We start from the raw sequence: 21,890 nt of genomic DNA on the forward strand, positions 1-21,890 counted from the left end.
CACAGACACCGACATCTTCCACTCGACTCCCTCGTCAGCCTGACTCTCCCATATTTATGGACCAGTCCTACTACTCTACCAGGGCCTCTAGCCTGGAATTGGTCAAACTCCTATAAACATGCAAATTAGAACCCCACCCCTTCCTGCTCACTGCCTTCTAGAAGGTTCAATGGTTCTCCAGGGCCAGGAGGAGGCGATTGAGTCCCAGCCTGTTAAGTCATCCAGCTGACTTGCAATAACCCGACCTTGATCACAGACTCACACAGTGACCATGAGTCATACACAGTACATTTGTCTGCAATACACTACACTATTCTAGTAGCACATTAGAGGGTGCCACATGTAGGTTCTCTTATGTTAATCCAGTGAATGCAGAACACAATGTACAAATGGGTTTTACTTTTTGATTTGTGTAGACTTTCCCTGGAGGCCACATGTGGAGATGTCAGTCCCACCCATGAGAAGCAGTGAAGAAGCCACCATACAGTGCACAGTAACAAAATACTTCCCGGATGCCGTGAATGTGAAGTGGTTTAAAAAAGACAAGAAATCCAGAGAAATGTATCCTGTGTCTTCAGATGGGATGTACAAAATAATGAATACTCTACTAGGGAGACAGAATGACAAGACGTATGGGTGTAGTTCATGTGTGACCTTTTCCCCGTCTCTGGAGAGACATCAGGGTGTGGAATATATCTGCAGAGTGGAACATCCCAGCCTGGAACAGCCAACAGAGAGGAGTACAGGAGCTCTGGAAGTCATCGGTGAGTACCACATTGACTACAGTATGATATTCAGAGTGAGCTGTTTATTACTGCTTTAGAGAAGCCATTTCCTTCATTTTCCTGCATTGCAACCATGTCTTTGTGTAGGTACAGTAGATGTCCTCTGTAGTACCTTGGGAAGAAGAGCTTTTTACTGCCATATTATTGGGTATCCTGTGTTGCATTATTGTTTAAACACCAGTAATGGACAATCCATACAACATGTGTACAGTGTATTACGGTTTTACTAGATTGTCCAGCAACCCAACCTACATTGTAAATGAAGAGATAATGGCGTCTGGTAACAAACATTAAAATACAGTATGATAGTCTGATACATGAAAGTGTTTGTGTAGGGCCAGGTACATACCCGAACTTCTCATGTGATGGTACATGATCACCTATTGCCAAATCCAAGTACTAATTATAGGCAATAGGCGACCATGTACCAAACAATGGTGATAGGTAACCATGTACCAAACAATAGCAATAGGTGACCATGTACCAATTACCGGCAATAGGTAACCATGTTACAATTATTGGCAATAGGTGACCATGTATCAAACAATGGCGATAGGTGACCATGTACCAAGTACTGGCAATAGGTAACCATGTATCAAACAATGGCGATAGGTGACCACGTACCAAGTACTGGTAATATGTTACCATATACCAACTACTGATAAGAGGAGAAAATGTACCATTGTGAGAGGACACTGTGCACACTATACCTAGAAATTCAGGTCTATCAGATAGCTGTAGCAAAGTAATGGGGAGACAGTAGGCAAAATAGCGGCTCTTTCACATGGGCGGTCAGGGGGTCGTGAAAACAGGCAGTTATACTGCGGTGTGTAACCTTCTCCCCGTCTCTGGAGAGAGATCAGAGAGATATCTGAAAGCTAACATAAAGCGAGACTATACACATGCCATGGCTTTGATGCTTTAAATCACTACCGCTACCAATTTATCGTAGCTTGCTGACTTGACAGGTGACAGGGATCGGTTAAACTCACCAATTCAAGTCAATGGGGCCATGCCCATGGTGGAGAAATTTAAGTTCCATTTTAATCACCTTTTGGTAAGGAAAAAATAAAATTAAGAAGAAAGTGGCAGGATCACTTCCTGAATGCATGGAAGACACTACTTAGCTCCCTTCTGAAAAGTGATCCACTGCAGATCACTTTTGAGATTTGTTTTTAAATCCTACCAAAGACACACTATAGTACAGGGGTGGGCTGTATAGCATGTGATTGAGTGGCAGTCCTCCTGTCTTCTGATCTTTAGCAGGAGAGCCAGGATTGTTGGTGACAGCTCAGTCTCTGCCTTGGGAGAGTTCTATGCTATGCAGCACGCTCCCACCACAAACACAGGTACACGTATATGAGGCCCCACATTAACAGACCCACATACAGTATGTGTGTACTCTGATTGGGAACAAGTTAATAAAGTGAGTTTTATTTACATAGCAAGAGAAGTAGGAAATAGAAAGACGTCAAAGTTGCCAATCAGTGGTTTTGCAATGCTCATGTGCTAACAAGAAACATACTTACAGGAAAAGAGAGCAGAGAGATGGCCTCATCAGTCTACTGCTTCTCCTTTCGTAGTCAAGTCACAGGCTGGGTAGGAACATGAACTGTAAATGTTATTTAAACTGTATCTAACCCCAAAAACAAACATTGAGTGTATTGCAGACTACTAGTAATCAGATGTGGCTGCATTTGTTTTCTTATTTTCCTTTATCTTTTTTACTGTTTACACTTTTTTCTCCACTGCATCTATGGATGGATGGTGTGGGGTCTAGGGGGTTGGGGGGGTTATGGTTGTCACTAGAGATGAGCGAGGTATTCAAAAATTCGATTCGACTGATTCGGCGAATTTGTGGAAAATATTCGATTCGAGTCGAATATATTCGCTGTGAATTTAACTTAAAAAAGGGTGTTTCTAGGCTTCAGAGAGACTTAATATTAGTGCAGAACACTGTACCTTTAATTTAAATGCCCTTGGAGTCTGCTGGGGAAGAGAAATAATACTGTCAGTCAGTATGACATGCAGATGAGTGCCGTCGATCTTAGAATCACCGCACACTTCACTCATTTGGCCAGTCACGGGGCCAAAACCAGTGTTTGGAGCCACAGTGTGGCGGTGGAGGCAGCAGCAATGGGAGGCCATACAGCAACCTATGACAAAATGGAAACCAGCAGGAGTGTGAGGAGACCACAAAGTGGCACATGGCAGAGTGGGAGCAATGAGAGGCGGTACAGGGACCCAGGTCACACTGTGGACCCAGCAGCAGCGTGACCAGGCGGTACGGGGGCCCATGGCAGATTTGGGGCCTGGCAGCACCTATGGGAGGCCTGTAATCTGCCAGCAACCTATGACAAAATGGAAAACCGCAGGAGTGTGAGGAGACCTCAAAGTGGCACATGGCAGAGTGGGAGCAATGGGAGGCGGTACAGGCACCCAGGTCACACTGTGGACCCAGCAGCAGTGTGACCAGGCGGTACGGGGGCCCATGGCAGATTTGGGGCCTGGCAGCACCTATGGGAGGCCTGTAATCTGCCAGCAACCTATGACAAAATGGAAAACCGCAGGAGTGTGAGGAGACCTCAAAGTGGCACATGGCAGAGTGGGAGCAATGGGAGGCGGTACAGGGACCCAGGTCACACTGTGGACCCAGCAGCAGCGTGACCAGGCGGTACGGGGGCCCATGGCAGATTTGGGGCCTGGCGGCACCTATGGAAGGCCTGTAATCTGCCAGCAACCTATGACAAAATGGAAAACCGCAGGAGTGTGAGGAGACCTCAAAGTGGCACATGGCAGAGTGGGAGCAATGGGAGGCGGTACAGGGACCCAGGTCACACTGTGGACTCAGCAGCAGCGTGACCAGGCGGTACGGGGGCCCATGGCAGATTTGGGGCCTGGCAGCACCTATGGGAGGCCTGTAATCTGCCAGCAACCTATGACAAAATGGAAAACCGCAGGAGTGTGAGGAGACCTCAAAGTGGCACATGGCAGAGTGGGAGCAATGGGAGGCGGTACAGGGACCCAGGTCACACTGTGGACCCAGTAGCAGCGTGACCAGGCGGTACGGGGGCCCATGGCAGATTTGGGGCCTGGCAGCACCTATGGGAGGCCTGTAATCTGCCAGCAACCTATGACAAAATGGAAAACCGCAGGAGTGTGAGGAGACCTCAAAGTGGCACATGGCAGAGTGGGAGCAATGGGAGGCGGTACAGGGACCCAGGTCACACTGTGGACCCAGCAGCAGCGTGACCAGGCGGCACGGGGGCCCATGGCAGATTTGGGGCCTGGCGGCACCTATGGGAGGCCTGTAATCTGCCAGCAACCTATGACAAAATGGAAAACCGCAGGAGTGTGAGGAGACCTCAAAGTGGCACATGGCAGAGTGGGAGCAATGGGAGGTGGTACAGGGACCCAGGTCACACTGTGGACCCAGCAGCAGCGTGACCAGGCGGTACGGGGGCCCATGGCAGATTTGGGGCCTGGCGGCACCTATGGGAGGCCTGTAATCTGCCAGCAACCTATGACAAAATGGAAAACCGCAGGAGTGTGAGGAGACCTCAAAGTGGCACATGGCAGAGTGGGAGCAATGGGAGGCGGTACAGGGACCCAGGTCACACTGTGGACCCAGTAGCAGCGTGACCAGGCGGTACGGGGGCCCATGGCAGATTTGGGGCCTGGCAGCACCTATGGGAGGCCTATAATCTGCCAGCAACCTATGACAAAATGGAAAACCGCAGGAGTGTGAGGAGACCTCAAAGTGGCACATGGCAGAGTGGGAGCAATGGGAGGCGGTACAGGGACCCAGGTCACACTGTGGACCCAGCAGCAGCGTGACCAGGCGGTACGGGGGCCCATGGCAGATTTGGGGCCTGGCGGCACCTATGGGAGGCCTGTAATCTGCCAGCAACCTATGACAAAATGGAAAACCGCAGGAGTGTGAGGAGACCTCAAAGTGGCACATGGCAGAGTGGGAGCAATGGGAGGCGGTACAGGGACCCAGGTCACACTGTGGACCCAGCAGCAGCGTGACCAGGCGGTACGGGGGCCCATGGCAGATTTGGGGCCTGGCGGCACCTATGGGAGGCCTGTAATCTGCCAGCAACCTATGACAAAATGGAAAACCGCAGGAGTGTGAGGAGACCTCAAAGTGGCACATGGCAGAGTGGGAGCAATGGGAGGCGGTACAGGGACCCAGGTCACACTGTGGACCCAGCAGCAGCGTGACCAGGCGGTACGGGGGCCCATGGCAGATTTGGGGCCTGGCAGGACCTATGGGAGGCCTGTAATCTGCCAGCAACCTATGACAAATGGAAAACCGCAGGAGTGTGAGGAGACCTCAAAGTGGCACATGGCAGAGTGGGAGCAATGGGAGGCGGTACAGGGACCCAGGTCACACTGTGGACCCAGCAGCAGCATGACCAGGCGGTACGGGGGCCCATGGCAGATTTGGGGCCTGGCGGCACCTATGGGAGGCCTGTAATCTGCCAGCAACCTATGACAAAATGGAAAACCGCAGGAGTGTGAGGAGACCTCAAAGTGGCACATGGCAGAGTGGGAGCAATGGGAGGCGGTACAGGGACCCAGGTCACACTGTGGACCCAGCAGCAGCGTGACCAGGCGGTACGGGGGCCCATGGCAGATTTGGGGCCTGGCGGCACCTATGGGAGGCCTGTAATCTGCCAGCAACCTATGACAAAATGGAAAACCGCAGGAGTGTGAGGAGACCTCAAAGTGGCACATGGCAGAGTGGGAGCAATGGGAGGCGGTACAGGGACCCAGGTCACACTGTGGACCCAGCAGCAGCGTGACCAGGCGGTACGGGGGCCCATGGCAGATTTGGGGCCTGGCAGCACCTATGGGAGGCCTGTAATCTGCCAGCAACCTATGACAAAATGGAAAACCGCAGGAGTGTGAGGAGACCTCAAAGTGGCACATGGCAGAGTGGGAGCAATGGGAGGCGGTACAGGGACCCAGGTCACACTGTGGACCCAGCAGCAGCGTGACCAGGCGGTACAGGGGCCCATGGCAGATTACAGGCCTGGCAGCAGCTATGGGAGGCCCGTAATCTGCCAGCACCCTATGACAAAAAATTGAACACACCAGCAGTGTGTGAGGAGACCTGAAAGTGGCACATGGCAGAGTGTGGCGATGGAGACAGCAGCAATGGGAGGCCGTACAGGGACCCATGAGAGACTGTGGACCTGGCAGCAGCATGAGGAGGCGGTATAGGGGCCCATGGCAGATTAGGGGCCTGGCAGCAGCTGTGGGAGGCCCGTAATCTGCCAGCACCCTATGACAAAAAATGGAACACACCAGCAGTGTGAGGAGACCTGAAAGTGGCACATGTTTGGGGCATGATTCATGGCGGATTTAGTCAGTTGTGTCAGGAACTGGTGGTTTGAAATCCAGACTAATCCACGCCTGATTCATTTTCACAAACGTGAGTCTCTCCACACTTTGGGTGGACAGTCGTGTCCTCCGCGGAGTTACAATACCTCCTGCCGCACTAAACACGCGCTCCGATGCCATGCTACTGGCCGGGCATGACAGCCTTTCAAGGGCAAATTCAGCTAGTTGGGGCCAAAGGTCAAGTTTCGTTGCCCAGTAGTCAAGGGGATTGTCTACCTCGGTTGGCAGGGTGCTGTCCAAGTAGGCCTAAGCCTGTTGTTTGAGGTCCTGCTCCAGGTCCACCTGATGCTGCTGCTGCTGCGGCTGGTTAGTAGTTTCCTCACTGCGCTGGTGAAGAAAGCTACTCATCATCGACTGCAGACTGAGGCAGCCGCTGCTGGTGGAGCTGCCACTGCTCCTACCACCCCACCCCTCCCCTGCTGCCATGGCAGCGGAACGCGAGCGCACAGGGCCCACAGTGTCTGAGGATGGACGTTGGCGCAGAAAGGCAGAGACCAGCTGACTACATAGGTGGTTTTTATAGTACGTTATTTTGGCCTCCCTCTCAGCAGGTGTGAAAAAGGCCACCATTTTTGAACGGTAGCGAGGGTCCAACAAGGTGGACAGCCAAAAGTCATCCCTCTGTCTGATGGTTATTATTCGGCTGTCGCTACGCAAGCAAGCGAGCATGCTATGGGCCATTTGTGCCAAGGAATGCGAGGGACTCCCTGCCTCCATCTCCACAGCATACTGCCACGGTGCGTCTGGGTCCTCTGTCTCCTCCTCCTCCTCCTCTACCAGATGCTCCTGCTCCTCCACTCCTGTCCGCTGAGTGGAAAAACCACCCATTTCACTCAATAATTCCTGAGCACCAATGTCCTCCTCTACCTCCTCCTCTTCTTCCTGTCCTGCCCCCACAGGGGTCATGTGGCGTTGAGATCTGTGCGCCACGTCTACCGCACCCTGACCAGCCATTGTTAACAGCATTTGTTCCAGGACGTGCAACAGAGGAATGACGTCGTTCATCCCATAGTCCTGCCGACTCACGAATAGCGTGGCCTCCTCAAAGGGCCTGAGCAAGCGCAGGTGTCACGCATGAGCTGCCAATGGCTGACATCTAAGTTACACAGGGAGTACCTTTATCCGCTTTTAACATCAGGAAATCTGTGATGGCCTTTCGCTGTTCGTAAAGGCGGTCTAACATATGTAGGGTTGAATTCCACCTTGTTGCAACGTCACAGCATGAGGAGTCGGTACGGGGGCCCATGGCAGATTACGTGCCTGGCAGCAGCAATGGGAGGCCCGTAATCTGCCAGCACCCAAGTCAAAAAATTGAACACACCAGCAGTGTGAGGAGACCTGAAAGTGGCACATGGCAGAGTGTGGCGATGGAGACAGCAGCAATGGGAGGCCGTACAGGGACCCATGACACACTCTGGACTTGGCAGCAGCATGAGGAGGCAGTATAGGGGCCCATGGCAGATTAGGGGCCTGGCAGCAGCTATGGGAGGCCCGTAATCTGCCAACACCCTATGTCAAAAAATTGAACACACCAGCAGTGTGAGGAGACCTGAAAGTGGCACATGGCATGAGAGACTCTGGACCTGGCAGCAGCATGAGGAGGCGGTATAGGGGCCCATGGCAGATTAGGGGCCTGGCAGCAGCTATGGGAGGCCCGTAATCTGCCAGCACCCTATGACAAAAAATTGAACACACCAGCAGTGTGTGAGGAGACCTGAAAGTGGCACATGGCAGAGTGAGGCGATGGAGACAGCAGCAATGGGAGGCCGTACAGGGACCCATGAGAGACTCTGGACCTGGCAGCAGCATGAGGAGGCGTTACAGGGGCCCATGGCAGATTAGGGGCCTGGCAGCAGCTATGGGAGGCCCGTAATCTGCCAGCACCCTATGTCAAAAAATTGAACACACCAGCAGTGTGAGGAGACCTGAAAGTGGCACATGGCATGAGAGACTCTGGACCTGGCAGCAGCATGAGGAGGCGGTACAGGGGCCCATGGCAGATTAGGGGCCTGGCAGCAGCTATGGGAGGCTCGTAATCTGCCAGCACCCTATGACAAAAAATTGAACACACCAGCAGTGTGTGAGGAGACCTGAAAGTGGCACATGGCAGAGTGTGGCGATGGAGACAGCAGCAATGGGAGGCCGTACAGGGACCCATGAGAGACTCTGGACCTGGCAGCAGCATGAGGAGGCGGTACAGGGGCCCATGGCAGATTAGGGGCCTGGCAGCAGCTATGGGAGGCCGGTAATCTGCCAGCACCCTATGACAAAAAATTGAACACACCAGCAGTGTGTGAGGAGACCTGAAAGAGGCCCGTAATCTGCCAACACCCTATGTCAAAAAATTGAACACACCAGCAGTGTGAGGAGACCTGAAAGTGGCACATGGCATGAGAGACTCTGGACCTGGTAGCAGCATGAGGAGGCGGTATAGGGGCCCATGGCAGATTAGGGGCCTGGCAGCAGCTATGGGAGGCCGGTAATCTGCCAGCACCCTATGACAAAAAATTGAACACACCAGCAGTGTGTGAGGAGACCTGAAAGTGGCACATGGCAGAGTGAGGCGATGGAGACAGCAGCAATGGGAGGCCGTACAGGGACCCATGAGAGACTGTGGACCTGGCAGCAGCATGAGGAGGCGGTATAGGGGCCCATGGCAGATTAGGGGCCTGGCAGCAGCTATGGGAGGCCCGTAATCTGCCAGCACCCTATGACAAAAAATGGAACACACCAGCAGTGTGAGGAGACCTGAAAGTGGCACATGTTTGGGGCATGATTCATGGCGGATTTAGTCAGTTGTGTCAGGAACTGGTGGTTTGAAATCCAGACTAATCCACGCCTGATTCATTTTCACAAACGTGAGTCTCTCCACACTTTGGGTGGACAGTCGTGTCCTCCGCGGAGTTACAATACCTCCTGCCGCACTAAACACGCGCTCCGATGCCACGCTACTGGCCGGGCATGACAGCCTTTCAAGGGCAAATTCAGCTAGTTGGGGCCAAAGGTCAAGTTTCATTGCCCAGTAGTCAAGAGGATTGTCTACCTCGGTTGGCAGGGTGCTGTCCAAGTAGGCCCAAGCCTGTTGTTTGAGCTCCTGCTCCAGGTCCACCTGATGCTGCTGCTGCTGCTGCTGCTGCGGCTGGTTAGTAGTTTCCTCACTGCGCTGGTGAAGAAAGCTACTCATCATCGACTGCAGACTGAGGCAGCCGCTGCTGGTGGAGCTGCCACTGCTCCTACCACCCCACCCCTCCCCTGCTGCCATGGCAGCGGAACGCGAGCGCACAGGGCCCACAGTGTCTGAGGATGGACGTTGGCGCAGAAAGGCAGAGACCAGCTGACTACATAGGTGGTTTTTATAGTACGTTATTTTGGCCTCCCTCTCAGCAGGTGTGAAAAAGGCCACCATTTTTGAACGGTAGCGAGGGTCCAACAAGGTGGACAGCCAAAAGTCATCCCTCTGTCTGATGGTTATTATTCGGCTGTCGCTACGCAAGCAAGCGAGCATGCTATGGGCCATTTGTGCCAAGGAATGCGAGGGACTCCCTGCCTCCATCTCCACAGCATACTGCCACGGTGCGTCTGGGTCCTCTGTCTCCTCCTCCTCCTCCTCTACCAGTTGCTCCTGCTCCTCCACTCCTGTCCGCTGAGTGGAAAAACCACCCATTTCACTCAATAATTCCTGAGCACCAATGTCCTCCTCTACCTCCTCCTCTTCTTCCTGTCCTGCCCCCACAGGGGTCATGTGGCGTTGAGATCTGTGCGCCACGTCTACCGCACCCTGACCAGCCATTGTTAACAGCATTTGTTCCAGGACGTGCAACAGAGGAATGACGTCGTTCATCCCATAGTCCTGCCGACTCACGAATAGCGTGGCCTCCTCAAAGGGCCTGAGCAAGCGGCAGGTGTCACGCATGAGCTGCCAATGGCTGACATCTAAGTTACACAGGGGAGTACCTTTATCCGCTTGTAACATCAGGAAATCGGTGATGGCCTTTCGCTGCTCGTAAAGGCGGTCTAACATGTGTAGGGTTGAATTCCACCTTGTTGCAACGTCGCAGATCAGGCGATGCTGTGGAATTCCGTTCTGCCGCTGCAGCTCAAGGAGGGTGTGCTTTGCGGTGTAGGAATGGCTGAAATGCATGCAAAGTTTACGTGACATTTTAAGGATGTCTTGCAGTGGGATGGTGGATTTTAGGAACCGCTTGACAACCAGATTGAACACGTGAGCCATGCATGGCGCATGGCACAACCTTCCTTGACGCAGAGCAGACACCATGTTCTTTCCGTTGTCGGTCAACATGGTTCCGATTTTCAGTTTGCGCGGAGACAGCCATCTGTCGATTTCTCTGTTCATTACACTCAGAAGTTCCTCCCCTGTGTGACTACGTTCGCCAAGGCATACCAGGTGCAGCACAGCGTGACACCGTTGCGCCCTGCACATGTGATATGCCGGTCGGGTAATGGGACTTGGCACGGGGGTGGCGGCTGAGGACACGGCGGAAGAAGAGGTGGTAGAGGCGGACATGTTTGCTGGACCAAGGACGTGCAAACGTGGAGGCAAAAGCGTTGTGACCTGTCCAAGTTGCTGGTGCGGCTGTGCCGGCACCACGTTCACCCAGTGGGCCGTAAATGACATGTACTGTCCCTGACCGTAGTTACAGCTCCACACGTCGGCGCTGCCGTGCACTTTGGCAGAGACCGACATGCTCAAAGACTGGCCCACCATCTCTTCTACATGTGAATGCAGGGCTGGCACTGCCTTTTGGGCGAAGAAATGACGGCTTGGCACTCTCCACCGCGGCGCGGCACAAGCCATCATTTCTCGGAAAGGTGCTGAGTCCACCACTTGGAAAGGGAGGGACTGCAGCACCAGCAACTTGGACAGGAGGACGTTCAGCTTTTGCACCGTCGGGTGCGTGCTCGCAAACTGTTGTCTCTTGGAAACGGATTCCAAGAAAGACTGCTGACGGAATCCGAGAAGAGGAGTAGCAGGAGAAGGAGCATCTGAACGAGCGAAAGATGCCAACGAGCGACAACTCCCCTCAGCAGAGGTGTTGGAGCCTTGATTGGCTGATAGAGGGCGATTGACGTCGGGTGACGGAGCAAGTAACGGAGCGGGTGATGGAGCGGGGGCTGGGGCAGGCAGAACCGCCGTATCTTTATCACGGTTTTCCCAGGCCACCGAATGGCGACGCTGCATATGCTGACGCAACGCTGTAGTCCCTACATGGGCCCCCTGGCCACGCTTGACTTTCTGGCCACATAGTCGACATACGGCTACGTTTACTTCCTCGGGCGGCTTGACGAAAAATTGCCACACCACCGAGTAGGAAACTTTGCCCCCGCTACTCCTCACTGGCTGACTGCTACTTCCTCCGTGCGCACCGGCACCACTACTGGCCGTGGTGGTAGGCTGCAGTGGAGCTGGTGCTCTACTCCGTGGCCGTTTGGCTCCACTGACACTGCTGCGACCCTGCTGCCTCCTGGGCAACCCACCGACTGTTTCGCTCGCTGCCAAGCTGGCACCCTCTTCTCCTGATGATGCGGAAGAAATTACCTGATGACGACAAGGCTGCCAAGTGCGATCAACCTCCTCATCATCAAGTAGGGTCTCCGCCTCACTACTAGCCCCCTCGGCTGCGTGTGGGTCAGGAGACAGACCTGTCTCTAGACCGGCTACCGAGCCACTCTCCTCGCCAGTACTTCTTCGCCTGGCTGCTGAAAAGGCGGATGTCTCCCCCCGTTCCTGACCGCCCTCTGTTAGCTCTTCCTCACTGTACAGTGGGGCTGAGCCCACAGCATGCGATACTTCGCTTGGTGAGGGAACAGCAAAGGACAGGGGCAGGTAGAGGACACGTGATTTCAGTGGGCTTGCTCCCGGGCCATGCCAACTAACGGTTGTGTCTGACGTACACACCGACCGTTGGCTGTAGGTGTCAGAGGTGACCTGGGAAGAGGAAGACGACCGAGCCAACCAATCGATGACGGCAGGGTTGTCGGTGGAGACACGACCGCTGGATGACACTGGGAGCACTGGCCTCTGGCTGCGAATAGTGCTGCCTCGACCCCTTCCTCTGCTGCCACGTCTGCTCGCTCCTAAAACATTGCCTCCTCTGCCACTCCTCTGCATGTTGTCTGACATACTCTTTAATTCAACGATTCTGTGGCCCTCAGTAACAATTCTGTGTCTGTCCCTGAGTAACAATTCTGTGTCTGTCCCTGAGTAACAATTCTGTGGCCCTAAGTAACGGTTCTGTGGCCCTCAGTAACAATTCTGTGTCCCTGAGTAACAATTCTGTGGCCCTAAGTAACAGTTCTGTGGCCCTCAGTAACAATTCTGTGTCCTTGAGTAACAATTCTGTGTCTGTCCGAGTAACAATTCTGTGGCCCTAAGTAACGGTTCTGTGGCCCTCAGTAACAATTCTGTGTCCCTGAGTAACAATTCTGTGGCCCTAAGTAACGGTTCTGTGGCCCTAAGTAATGGTTCTGTGGCCCTCAGTAACAATTCTGTGTCTGTCCCTGAGTAACAATTCTGTGGCCCTAAGTAACGGTTCTGTGGCCCTCAGTAACAATTCTGTGTCCCTGAGTAACGTTTCTGTGGCCCTAAGTAACGGTTCTGTGTCCCTGAGTAACAATTCTGTGTCCCTGAGTAACAATTCTGTGTCTGTCCAAGTAACAATTCTGTGGCCCTAAGTAACGGTTCTGTGGCCCTCAGTAACAATTCTGTGTCCCTGAGTAACAATTCTGTGGCCCTAAGTAACGGTTATGTGGCCCTCAGTAACAATTCTGTGTCCCTGAGTAACAATTCTGTGTCTGTCCCTGAGTAACAATTCTGTGGCCCTAAGTAACGGTTCTGTGGCCCTCAGTAACAATTCTGTGTCCCTGAGTAACAATTCTGTGTCCCTCAGTAACAATTCTGTGTCCCTCAGTAACAATTCTGTGTCCCTCAGTAACAATTCTGTGTCCCTGAGTAACAATTCTGTGTCTGTCCGAGTAACAATTCTGTGGCCCTAAGTAACGGTTCTGTGGCCCTCAGTAACAATTCTGTGTCCCTGAGTAACAATTCTGTGGCCCTATGTAACGGTTCTGTTGCCCTCAGTAACAATTCTGTGTCCCTCAGTAACAATTCTGTGTCTGTCCCTGAGTAACAATTCTGTGGCCCTAAGTAACGGTTCTGTGGCCCTCAGTAACAATTCTGTGTCCCTGAGTAACATTTCTGTGGCCCTAAGTAACGGTTCTGTGGCCCTCAGTAACAATTCTGTGGCCCTCAGTAACAATTCTGTGTCCGAGTAACAATTCTGTGTCTGTCCCTGAGTAACAATTCTGTGGCCCTAAGTAACGGTTCTGTGGCCCTCAGTAACAATTCTGTGTCCCTGAGTAACAATTCTGTGGCCCTAAGTAACGGTTCTGTGGCCCTCAGTAACAATTCTGTGTCCCTGAGTAACATTTCTGTGGCCCTAAGTAACGGTTCTGTGGCCCTCAGTAACAATTCTGTGGCCCTCAGTAACAATTCTGTGTCCGAGTAACAATTCTGTGTCTGTCCCTGAGTAACAATTCTGTGGCCCTAAGTAACGGTTCTGTGGCCCTCAGTAACAATTCTGTGTCCCTGAGTAACAATTCTGTGGCCCTAAGTAACGGTTCTGTGGCCCTCAGTAACAATTCTTTGTCCCTCAGTAACAATTCTGTGTCTGTCCCTGAGTAACAATTCTGTGGCCCTAAGTAACGGTTCTGTGGCCCTCAGTAACAATTCTGTGTCCCTGAGTAACGTTTCTGTGGCCCTAAGTAACGGTTCTGTGGCCTTCAGTAACAATTCTGTAGCCCTCAGTAACAATTCTGTGTCTGTCCCTGAGTAACAATTCTGTGGCCCTAACGTTTCTGTGGCCCTAAGTAACAGTTCTGTGGCCCTCAGTAACAATTCTGTGTCCCTGAGTAACAATTCTGTGTCTGTCCCTGAGTAACAATTCTGTGGCCCTAAGTAACGGTTCTGTGGCCCTCAGTAACAATTCTGTGTCCCTGAGTAACAATTCTGTGGCCCTAAGTAACGGTTCTGTGGCCCTCAGTAACAATTCTGTGGCCCTCAGTAACAATTCTGTGTCTGTCCCTGAGTAACAATTCTGTGGCCCTAAGTAACGGTTCTGTGGCCCTCAGTAACAATTCTGTGTCCCTGAGTAATGTTTCTGTGGCCCTAAGTAACGGTTCTGTGGCCCTCAGTAACAATTCTGTGTCCCTGAGTAACAATTCTGTGTTTGTCCCTGAGTAACAATTCTGTGGCCCTAAGTAACGGTTCTGTGGCCCTCAGTAACAATTCTGTGTCCCTGAGTAACGTTTCTGTGGCCCTAAGTAACGGTTCTGTGGCCCTCAGTAACAATTCTGTGGCCCTCAGTAACAATTCTGTGTCCGAGTAACAATTCTGTGTCTGTCCCTGAGTAACAATTCTGTGGCCCTAAGTAACGGTTCTGTGGCCCTCAGTAACAATTCTGTGTCCCTGAGTAACAATTCTGTGGCCCTAAGTAACGGTTCTGTGGCCCTCAGTAACAATTCTGTGTCCCTCAGTAACAATTCTGTGTCTGTCCCTGAGTAACAATTCTGTGGCCCTAAGTAACGGTTCTGTGGCCCTCAGTAACAATTCTGTGTCCCTGAGTAACAATTCTGTGGCCCTAAGTAACGGTTCTGTGGCCCTTAGTAACAATTCTGTGTCCCTCAGTAACAATTCTGTGTCTGTCCCTGAGTAACAATTCTGTGGCCCTAAGTAACGGTTCTGTGGCCCTCAGTAACAATTCTGTGTCCCTGAGTAACAATTCTGTGGCCCTAAGTAATGGTTCTGTGGCCCTCAGTAACAATTCTGTGGCCCTCAGTAACAATTCTGTGTCTGTCCCTGAGTAACAATTCTGTGGCCCTAACTAACGTTTCTGTGGCCCTAAGTAACAGTTCTGTGGCCCTCAGTAACAATTCTGTGTCCCTGAGTAACGTTTCTGTGGCCCTAAGTAACGGTTCTGTGGCCCTCAGTAACAATTCTGTGTCTGTCCCTGAGTAACAATTCTGTGGCCCTAACTAGCGTTTCTGTGGCCCTCAGTAACAATTCTGTGGCCCTCAGTAACAATTCTGTGTCTGTCCCTGAGTAACAATTCTGTGGCCCTAACTAACGTTTCTGTGGCCCTAAGTAACAGTTCTGTGGCCCTCAGTAACAATTCTGTGTCCCTGAGTAACGTTTCTGTGGCCCTAAGTAACGGTTCTGTGGCCCTCAGTAACAATTCTGTGTCTGTCCCTGAGTAACAATTCTGTGGCCCTAACTAACGTTTCTGTGGCCCTAAGTAACAGTTCTGTGGCCCTCAGTAACAATTCTGTGTCCCTGAGTAACGTTTCTGTGGCCCTCAGTAACAATTCTGTGGCCCTCAGTAACAATTCTGTGTCTGTCCCTGAGTAACAATTCTGTGGCCCTAACTAGCGTTTCTGTGGCCCTAAGTAACAATTCTGTGTCCCTGAGTAATGTTTCTCTGTCCCTAAGTAACGTTTCTCTGTCCCTAAGTAACGTTTCTCTGTCCCCAAGTAACGTTTCTGTGTCCCTAACTCTGTCCCTAATACAGAGAGGTCTGCCTCTCTTGAATGACTGGAGGCAAATGGAGAATTCTAAAATGGCCGCCATTTATAGCTCGACCATTACACAGTGCTGGCTGGCTGGCTGCTGATTGGCTAATGCGATCACATGTCATTAAGGAATGCATTATGGGTCAGCGCGCCTTGTCTGCGTGCCTTCCCAGACATCCCCGCTCCGTCGCCGCACATGTCGCCGCCATTTTAGGAAAAATTTTGATTCGCGCATCCGAAGTATGCTATTTTTCGGATTCGGCGCAAATCGAAAATTTTCCAATATTCGAAACGAATTCCACTTCGCCTACTTCGATTCGCTCATCTCTAGTTGTCACCCAACCTAGATTTTGTTTATCTCTGCCTTTGTTCATCTCTATTACATGGTGGAATCGGTGAGATTAGTAGTTTACAAAATAAAGGTAAAGTTTATTGTGTTTTCTTTGAAGCTCACAGATATTGACAAGAACATTGTATTTCTGAAAAGATCATTGGGTATTTTTTGTACTTGCTGAAAAGTGAAAACTGATGCAGTCACCGCATCTAAGAACTGATAAGCTGCAATAAATTCTATTTTGTTCTTGGGCTTAGATATATTTTATCTGCAGCTATGTAAATCTCACACCTGGGTGGAAGGAAATATAAACCCTTTGGTGGATAAACCGGCTCCCATATACTGTATGTATTTCATAAATGCTCTTAGATATTTGCCTGGATTTTAGATTTAGGTTACAGATGAAGCCTAGGAAGCTGGCAAGATCAAGTGATAGAAGAAAGAGACAGGAGACTGAATGTCTACCAAGATGTCAATGATTGTTCTTTGGTGGACTGATCCTTTAGTGATCCACTGTCTGAAGTATAGGCATATGGACATATGGTTGTGCTCAGGGGCGGACTGACAACTCATGGGGCCCCCGGGCAATAGGGGATCATGGGGCCCCTGTGTCCTTGCGCAAACTCAAAAAAGCCTATGAAAAGGTACCAGGGGCATCTCATGGGGCCCCCTACTGACCCCGGGCCCTTGGGCAGTGCCCGAGTTTCCAAATGGTCAGTCCGCCCCTGGTTGTGCTGAAAGGTTCCTACGGTCTCTTTAATTTCAAACATGTAAATTTGCATATCTCTAATGTTAAGATTCCCTAATATAATGATAGAGTAGAGAGTAGTGAGAAGTTATATCTGTTTTTTACTGAAGAAGTTAAAGTAATGCAGAAAACAAAGGGACCAACTACTCTTGATGTAATCAAGATGAACTTAGGATTTCCTTAAGCATAAGAACCCAAATTTCAAATGGAGCTGATAATTAATGTTGCACCTCCTTACCCCTGGGAAGATGAGGATGACTCCCAGGTATGTGGGCTAGTATTTCAACTCTCAGGGTGAAATCTTTGACACCGTGACATCTTTGACAGGGAATTGGGCCTCAGACAGTTTCAGAGAGTTAAAGTGCAGTAGGCTCAGGAGAGAGGATTAGGGTACAGGATACCCCAAAATAGGCAAATAATGGTGCCAGACCTATCTAGTAGCTACAGTCAATGCAGGCTAAGCGGGGCTTTGCAATCTGTATTAGTAGGAAACCAGGATGCACAAGTACCTCCTGGATTAACAGCCGGAACTTCCTACAATGTCCACCAGCAGCAGCTTATAGTCTGCTCTCCAGGACACTATTCAAAGGTGAAGTCTTTTTTCAAAATGCTCCACACAGGCAGCCATGTTCCTGCTTCACACCATGTACCCTCCAACGAAGCAGCTTGAATTCTATAGGCCCCAGGCTCATGCCTCTATTTTAGTATGAACCCTCCCCAGGAAGCAGGCTTGTGGGGCAAAGACCTCCAATACCATCTCCTCTCCTGACAGGAGCCCAAGGACAAAGACCCTTCTAGAAGGTCATTCCATATCATTCCCCAGCATTCACCGCTAGCAGTAAACCTCTTAGTGATATTTCAGGGGGACATACATTTTCATAACTCATCCATAGCTCCTAACTGTCCCTGATTTAGAGGGACTGTCCCTCATTTGTAACAAAGTCCCTCTGTCCCTCCTTCCCCATCATTTGTCTCTCATTTTGGTCTGACCTATATAGTTGTATATAAAATACACTATTTACCTAATAAAAAATGGGAGAGTCAAACTGCTGTGCTGCTGTGCAGTTTCTATAGAGTGTAGAAAGTACTCGTTGTGTGGAGTGCTACAGTGCACCTCCCTATACTGTACAAAATTCTTATAATATGTTCCTCTTTCCATACATGTGTACTGATGTGAATATGTGCTGTGGTGCTCTTCACTAAGAGTGTGCCTCTAAATTATACTGATAGTGCATACAATATACAAAGCCATAAGCAAAAAGAATACTTTAGGAGGTGAACTATAATACACCTCCCCCACTAAATGTAACCTAATACATGATAGTGCATATGATGCCTAAACCTATGAGTGCATGCATCTAATTGGGGCTGTACCTTCCCCCAACATAGATGTAAACTAGTGCACGGTGAACTTATGTACTATTAACCTTATTGTGACAATTTTGAACCAAAAAAACAAACTAAACCAAACAATGCATGTGAATAAAGTTCAATTGCTATGGAGCACCTTGCTCCTCAAAATAACTTCATACGTTCAAGATAGGTGGTATTGTCAGCAAGCCAGATAGCAAACCAAACAATACAAGTGAATAAAGTCTAGGTGCTACGAAGCTCCTTGCTCATCCAGAAATTAAAAAATTCTAAATTCAAAGTGACACTGGTGACAGTGGGTGGACTTGTCAGTAAACCATCAGTGATAGGTGTTTCACTCGTGCTCCCCCTCCAGAGCCCCACTCACTGCAATATATTGACCACCTGTATGAAGGTAGGTCAGAAGGCGCTTTTGGGTGCTTAAACCTGCCCCAGAGGTGATGTAATCTTCTTATGCTTTTTGGCAACCACTGCCTTTGAGCCCGGGATCCTCTTGTGGGAAAACATTTCAAAACAACCTTGGAACTCCTCCTCCTCAGTAAAATAATCTAAGGGAGACTTCCATAGCGTTATACTGCTTTTATTGCATAAAATTCATTAAAATCACACTTACATACAGTCAGGTCCATAAATATTGGGACATCGACACAATTCTAACATTTTTGGCTCTATACACCACCACAATGGATTTGAAATGCAACAAACAAGATGTGCTTTAACTGCAGACTGTCAGCTTTAATTTGAGGGTATTTACATCCAAATCAGGTGAACGGTGTAGGAATTACAACAGTTTGCATATGTGCCTACCACTTGTTAAGGGACCAAAAGTAATGGGACAGAATAATAATCATAAATCTGTGGTGGTTTATTTAAGAATTTATTCTAAATACGTAGGGCGGTGTCCTCTCCCTCAAACAAAATATCGCAGTGCCTCCAGCCGTTAAAATACAGCAAATATTTAATGAACCAATAATTTGGACACCTTAATAATTTGATCACCACTTAATAATATACCTTGAGTCCTTTTAACCAGTATGATTTCGTACCATATACACAAAAATTGCCTTTTTGATAAATAAATAAATACATTTATTTATGTACAAAATTTATATATATATTAATACAAACGCAAAATACTGGTGATAAATGTATACAGGTACATACAATCAAAAATATGATAGGCTAATTTCTATATGATCAAACAATAGATGCTTACGGATAACGGTAAATATAGGAAAAACCAAATTTAGGTATAAGTTGTAACCTTATAGTGCCTGTATGTTCCATATGTATGGTGCTTTAAAATCAAACCGGTCATCAGACACTTGTGTGGACCAGATAAGATGCTGTTAGTCCCGCCCTATTAAAAAGTGTTTTACAGTCCTAAACCTTTCATCCAATTTCTAAATTGCTGCATTTGTACATTTTAAAAGCCAATATGAAGGAATAGTAGTGGTAAAAAAAAGCACTTGTGGGTTTAACCAATAATTTGTTTTGTATAGTTCTCCTTTAAGGGGGCATGGCAGGGGGTGTGTCCTATGCTTTTGCTAACAGGTGTCCCTTATTCCCATCTCAGAAAGTTGGGAGGTATAACTCATCAATCTTGTTTCTTACACTATCTGCTGAGGAAAACTCCCCTGCAATAGACATAGGCAAACAGTACCCAGGAGCACGGTCCTGCCCCAGTGCCGGCAGCCTGTCAAACTCTATGAGAAGATGACAGCTGCTGCTGCTGGACAGCACACCTATTAGACCTTTATGGCAGTATGTGCCCAGGGACCATTGCCCAGAACGCCAAAAGGCTGCATTCTGGCCATTTATCCCTGGGTGCATGTTCCCCTAAACGTTCATACTGTTAGGTGCACTATCCAGCCCTGTCCAGCCGCAGCAGCTGTCAGCCTCTCATGGCTGTTGGCAGTAAGGCTGGACAATACACCTGAAACACCCAGTGCAGATGGGACCTTTATCAGCCGCGAAGAGAAATACTTGCCAGGAGAACCGAAGAGAAATACCTGCCAGTGGCCAATTAGTAGGAACCACTGCTGTCCGGTGGGGGCAGAGAGTCCTCAGCCTTATGTAAGAGCCAACCAGTATAAGCAGTGTGAGCAGGGAAGTATTTTATTCAGACTCCTGCTTTACCCTGCACTGGTTCTTTTGCAGATGACAATCTCATGTTCTGTATAAGAACAGTAATGTTAAAATTTCATGTGTATGTTTTTAGCAGCTACTGTACTGTACTTCAGGTGATTGTAATTGGCATCTTGTGTAACTTTGTTGTTACAGCCCCAGAGCAGCAGAAACCATGTGTACAGTACCCACAACCTCATTCCAGTGTTCCGGCTCTAGTGTCCCACCATCCATCTCCACAATATGTGTCTAATATAATGGATCACCAACATCAAGCTGATTCTCCAGCACCAGAGCCTCACCATTCAACTCCACAGGATGTGTCTAATATAATGGATCACCAACATCAAGCTGATGCTCCAGCACCAGAGCCTCGCCATCCAACGCCACAAGATGTGTCTAATATAATGGATCACCAACATTATCCGGATGCGCCAGCAACAGAGCCTCACCTTCCAACTCAACAAGATCTGTCTAATATAATGGCTCACCGACATCATCCTGATGCTGCAGCACCAGAGCCTCACCATCCAACTCCACTGGATGTATCTAATAAAATGGATCACCCATATCATCAAGCACCTGAATCTCAACATCCACCTCAGCAAGTTGTGTATATTATAATGGATCACCAACATCAAAATGATTTTCAAGCATCAAATCCTCACCATCCACCTCCACAGAATGTGTGTAACATAATGCAAAATCATCCTGATGTTCCAGCATATCAGTCTCAACAGCCATATCCACAAGAAGTATATACCGGTAATATGATGGGTTGCCAACATTATCCTGGTGCTCTAGCACCAGAGTCACACCATCTGCTTCAACAAGATATGAATAATATGGTGGGTCATCCTAATATTCCAATATCACAGCAGCATTACAGTCCACTTCCAAATGATGAAGATGAGGAGATGGATGTTCAGGCTAATATTCCACACTCTAATGTGGTTGAGCACAGAGAACAACCTGGTGAGTAAAAACGATGGTAAGATGTCCATAGATCACCATTTAACTTCATACACAAGACAAGATTCAGATCTGACAAGGCCTTACTGGTGTATTTGACCCTCTACAGCAGCATATTAGGCAGATACTATCCAGTTTGTCTAGTTTTGAAAAGCCTAGCATGTGGATGCCTGAGAATAATGGCCTATGGAGTTTGATGACATCTAAACCTCATTGCATTCATATCTTTGTGTTGGTAGGCATTCTCTGTAGAGTAAAGATGAATTGAGCCAGGGAATCCTGGCAGTGGTGTAGTGTTGGTTTGACAGCGCCCAGGGAAAGGCAAGTATTACTCCCCCCTAATTTGTGGACCATTAGCACTCCCTGAGTCCCTTCCATCAGTCCATCACACAGCACAACAATTTCAAAGTCACACACATCATGGAGACAAGGTGGATAGGGAATGTGGAGCAAAGCTATCTAGGTGCCCGTTGCAGCGCAGTGAAATTATGAATTTTTCAATTATGATTTTTATGCAAGTTATGGAACATTACAGCAAAGTTTGTTTCAAACCTAT

At 49.4% G+C, this 21,890-nt stretch overlaps 1 protein-coding gene across 3 annotated transcripts in view; it reads left to right on the forward strand.

Moving 5' to 3' along the window:
* LOC149472050 (uncharacterized) overlaps window positions 1-21,890 on the forward strand; it is a 481,288-nt gene that overhangs the window by 76,662 nt on the left and 382,736 nt on the right. For 2 of the 3 annotated variants that reach the window (XM_089693286.1, XM_089693293.1), the window contains 2 exons: window positions 417-764; window positions 20,519-21,337. The exons of the other annotated variant lie outside the window; for it this stretch is intronic. In XM_089693286.1, the coding sequence (XP_089549412.1) occupies window positions 417-764; window positions 20,519-21,337 (1,167 nt within the window). The remainder of the gene's footprint in view (window positions 1-416; window positions 765-20,518; window positions 21,338-21,890) is intronic. 3 annotated transcript variants of the gene reach the window in all.

Source organism: Staurois parvus, unplaced genomic scaffold, assembly GCF_062004578.1.
Source record: "Staurois parvus isolate SC_StPar_1 unplaced genomic scaffold, SC_StPar_1.0 ptg000024l, whole genome shotgun sequence".
NCBI lineage: Eukaryota > Metazoa > Chordata > Amphibia > Anura > Ranidae > Staurois > Staurois parvus.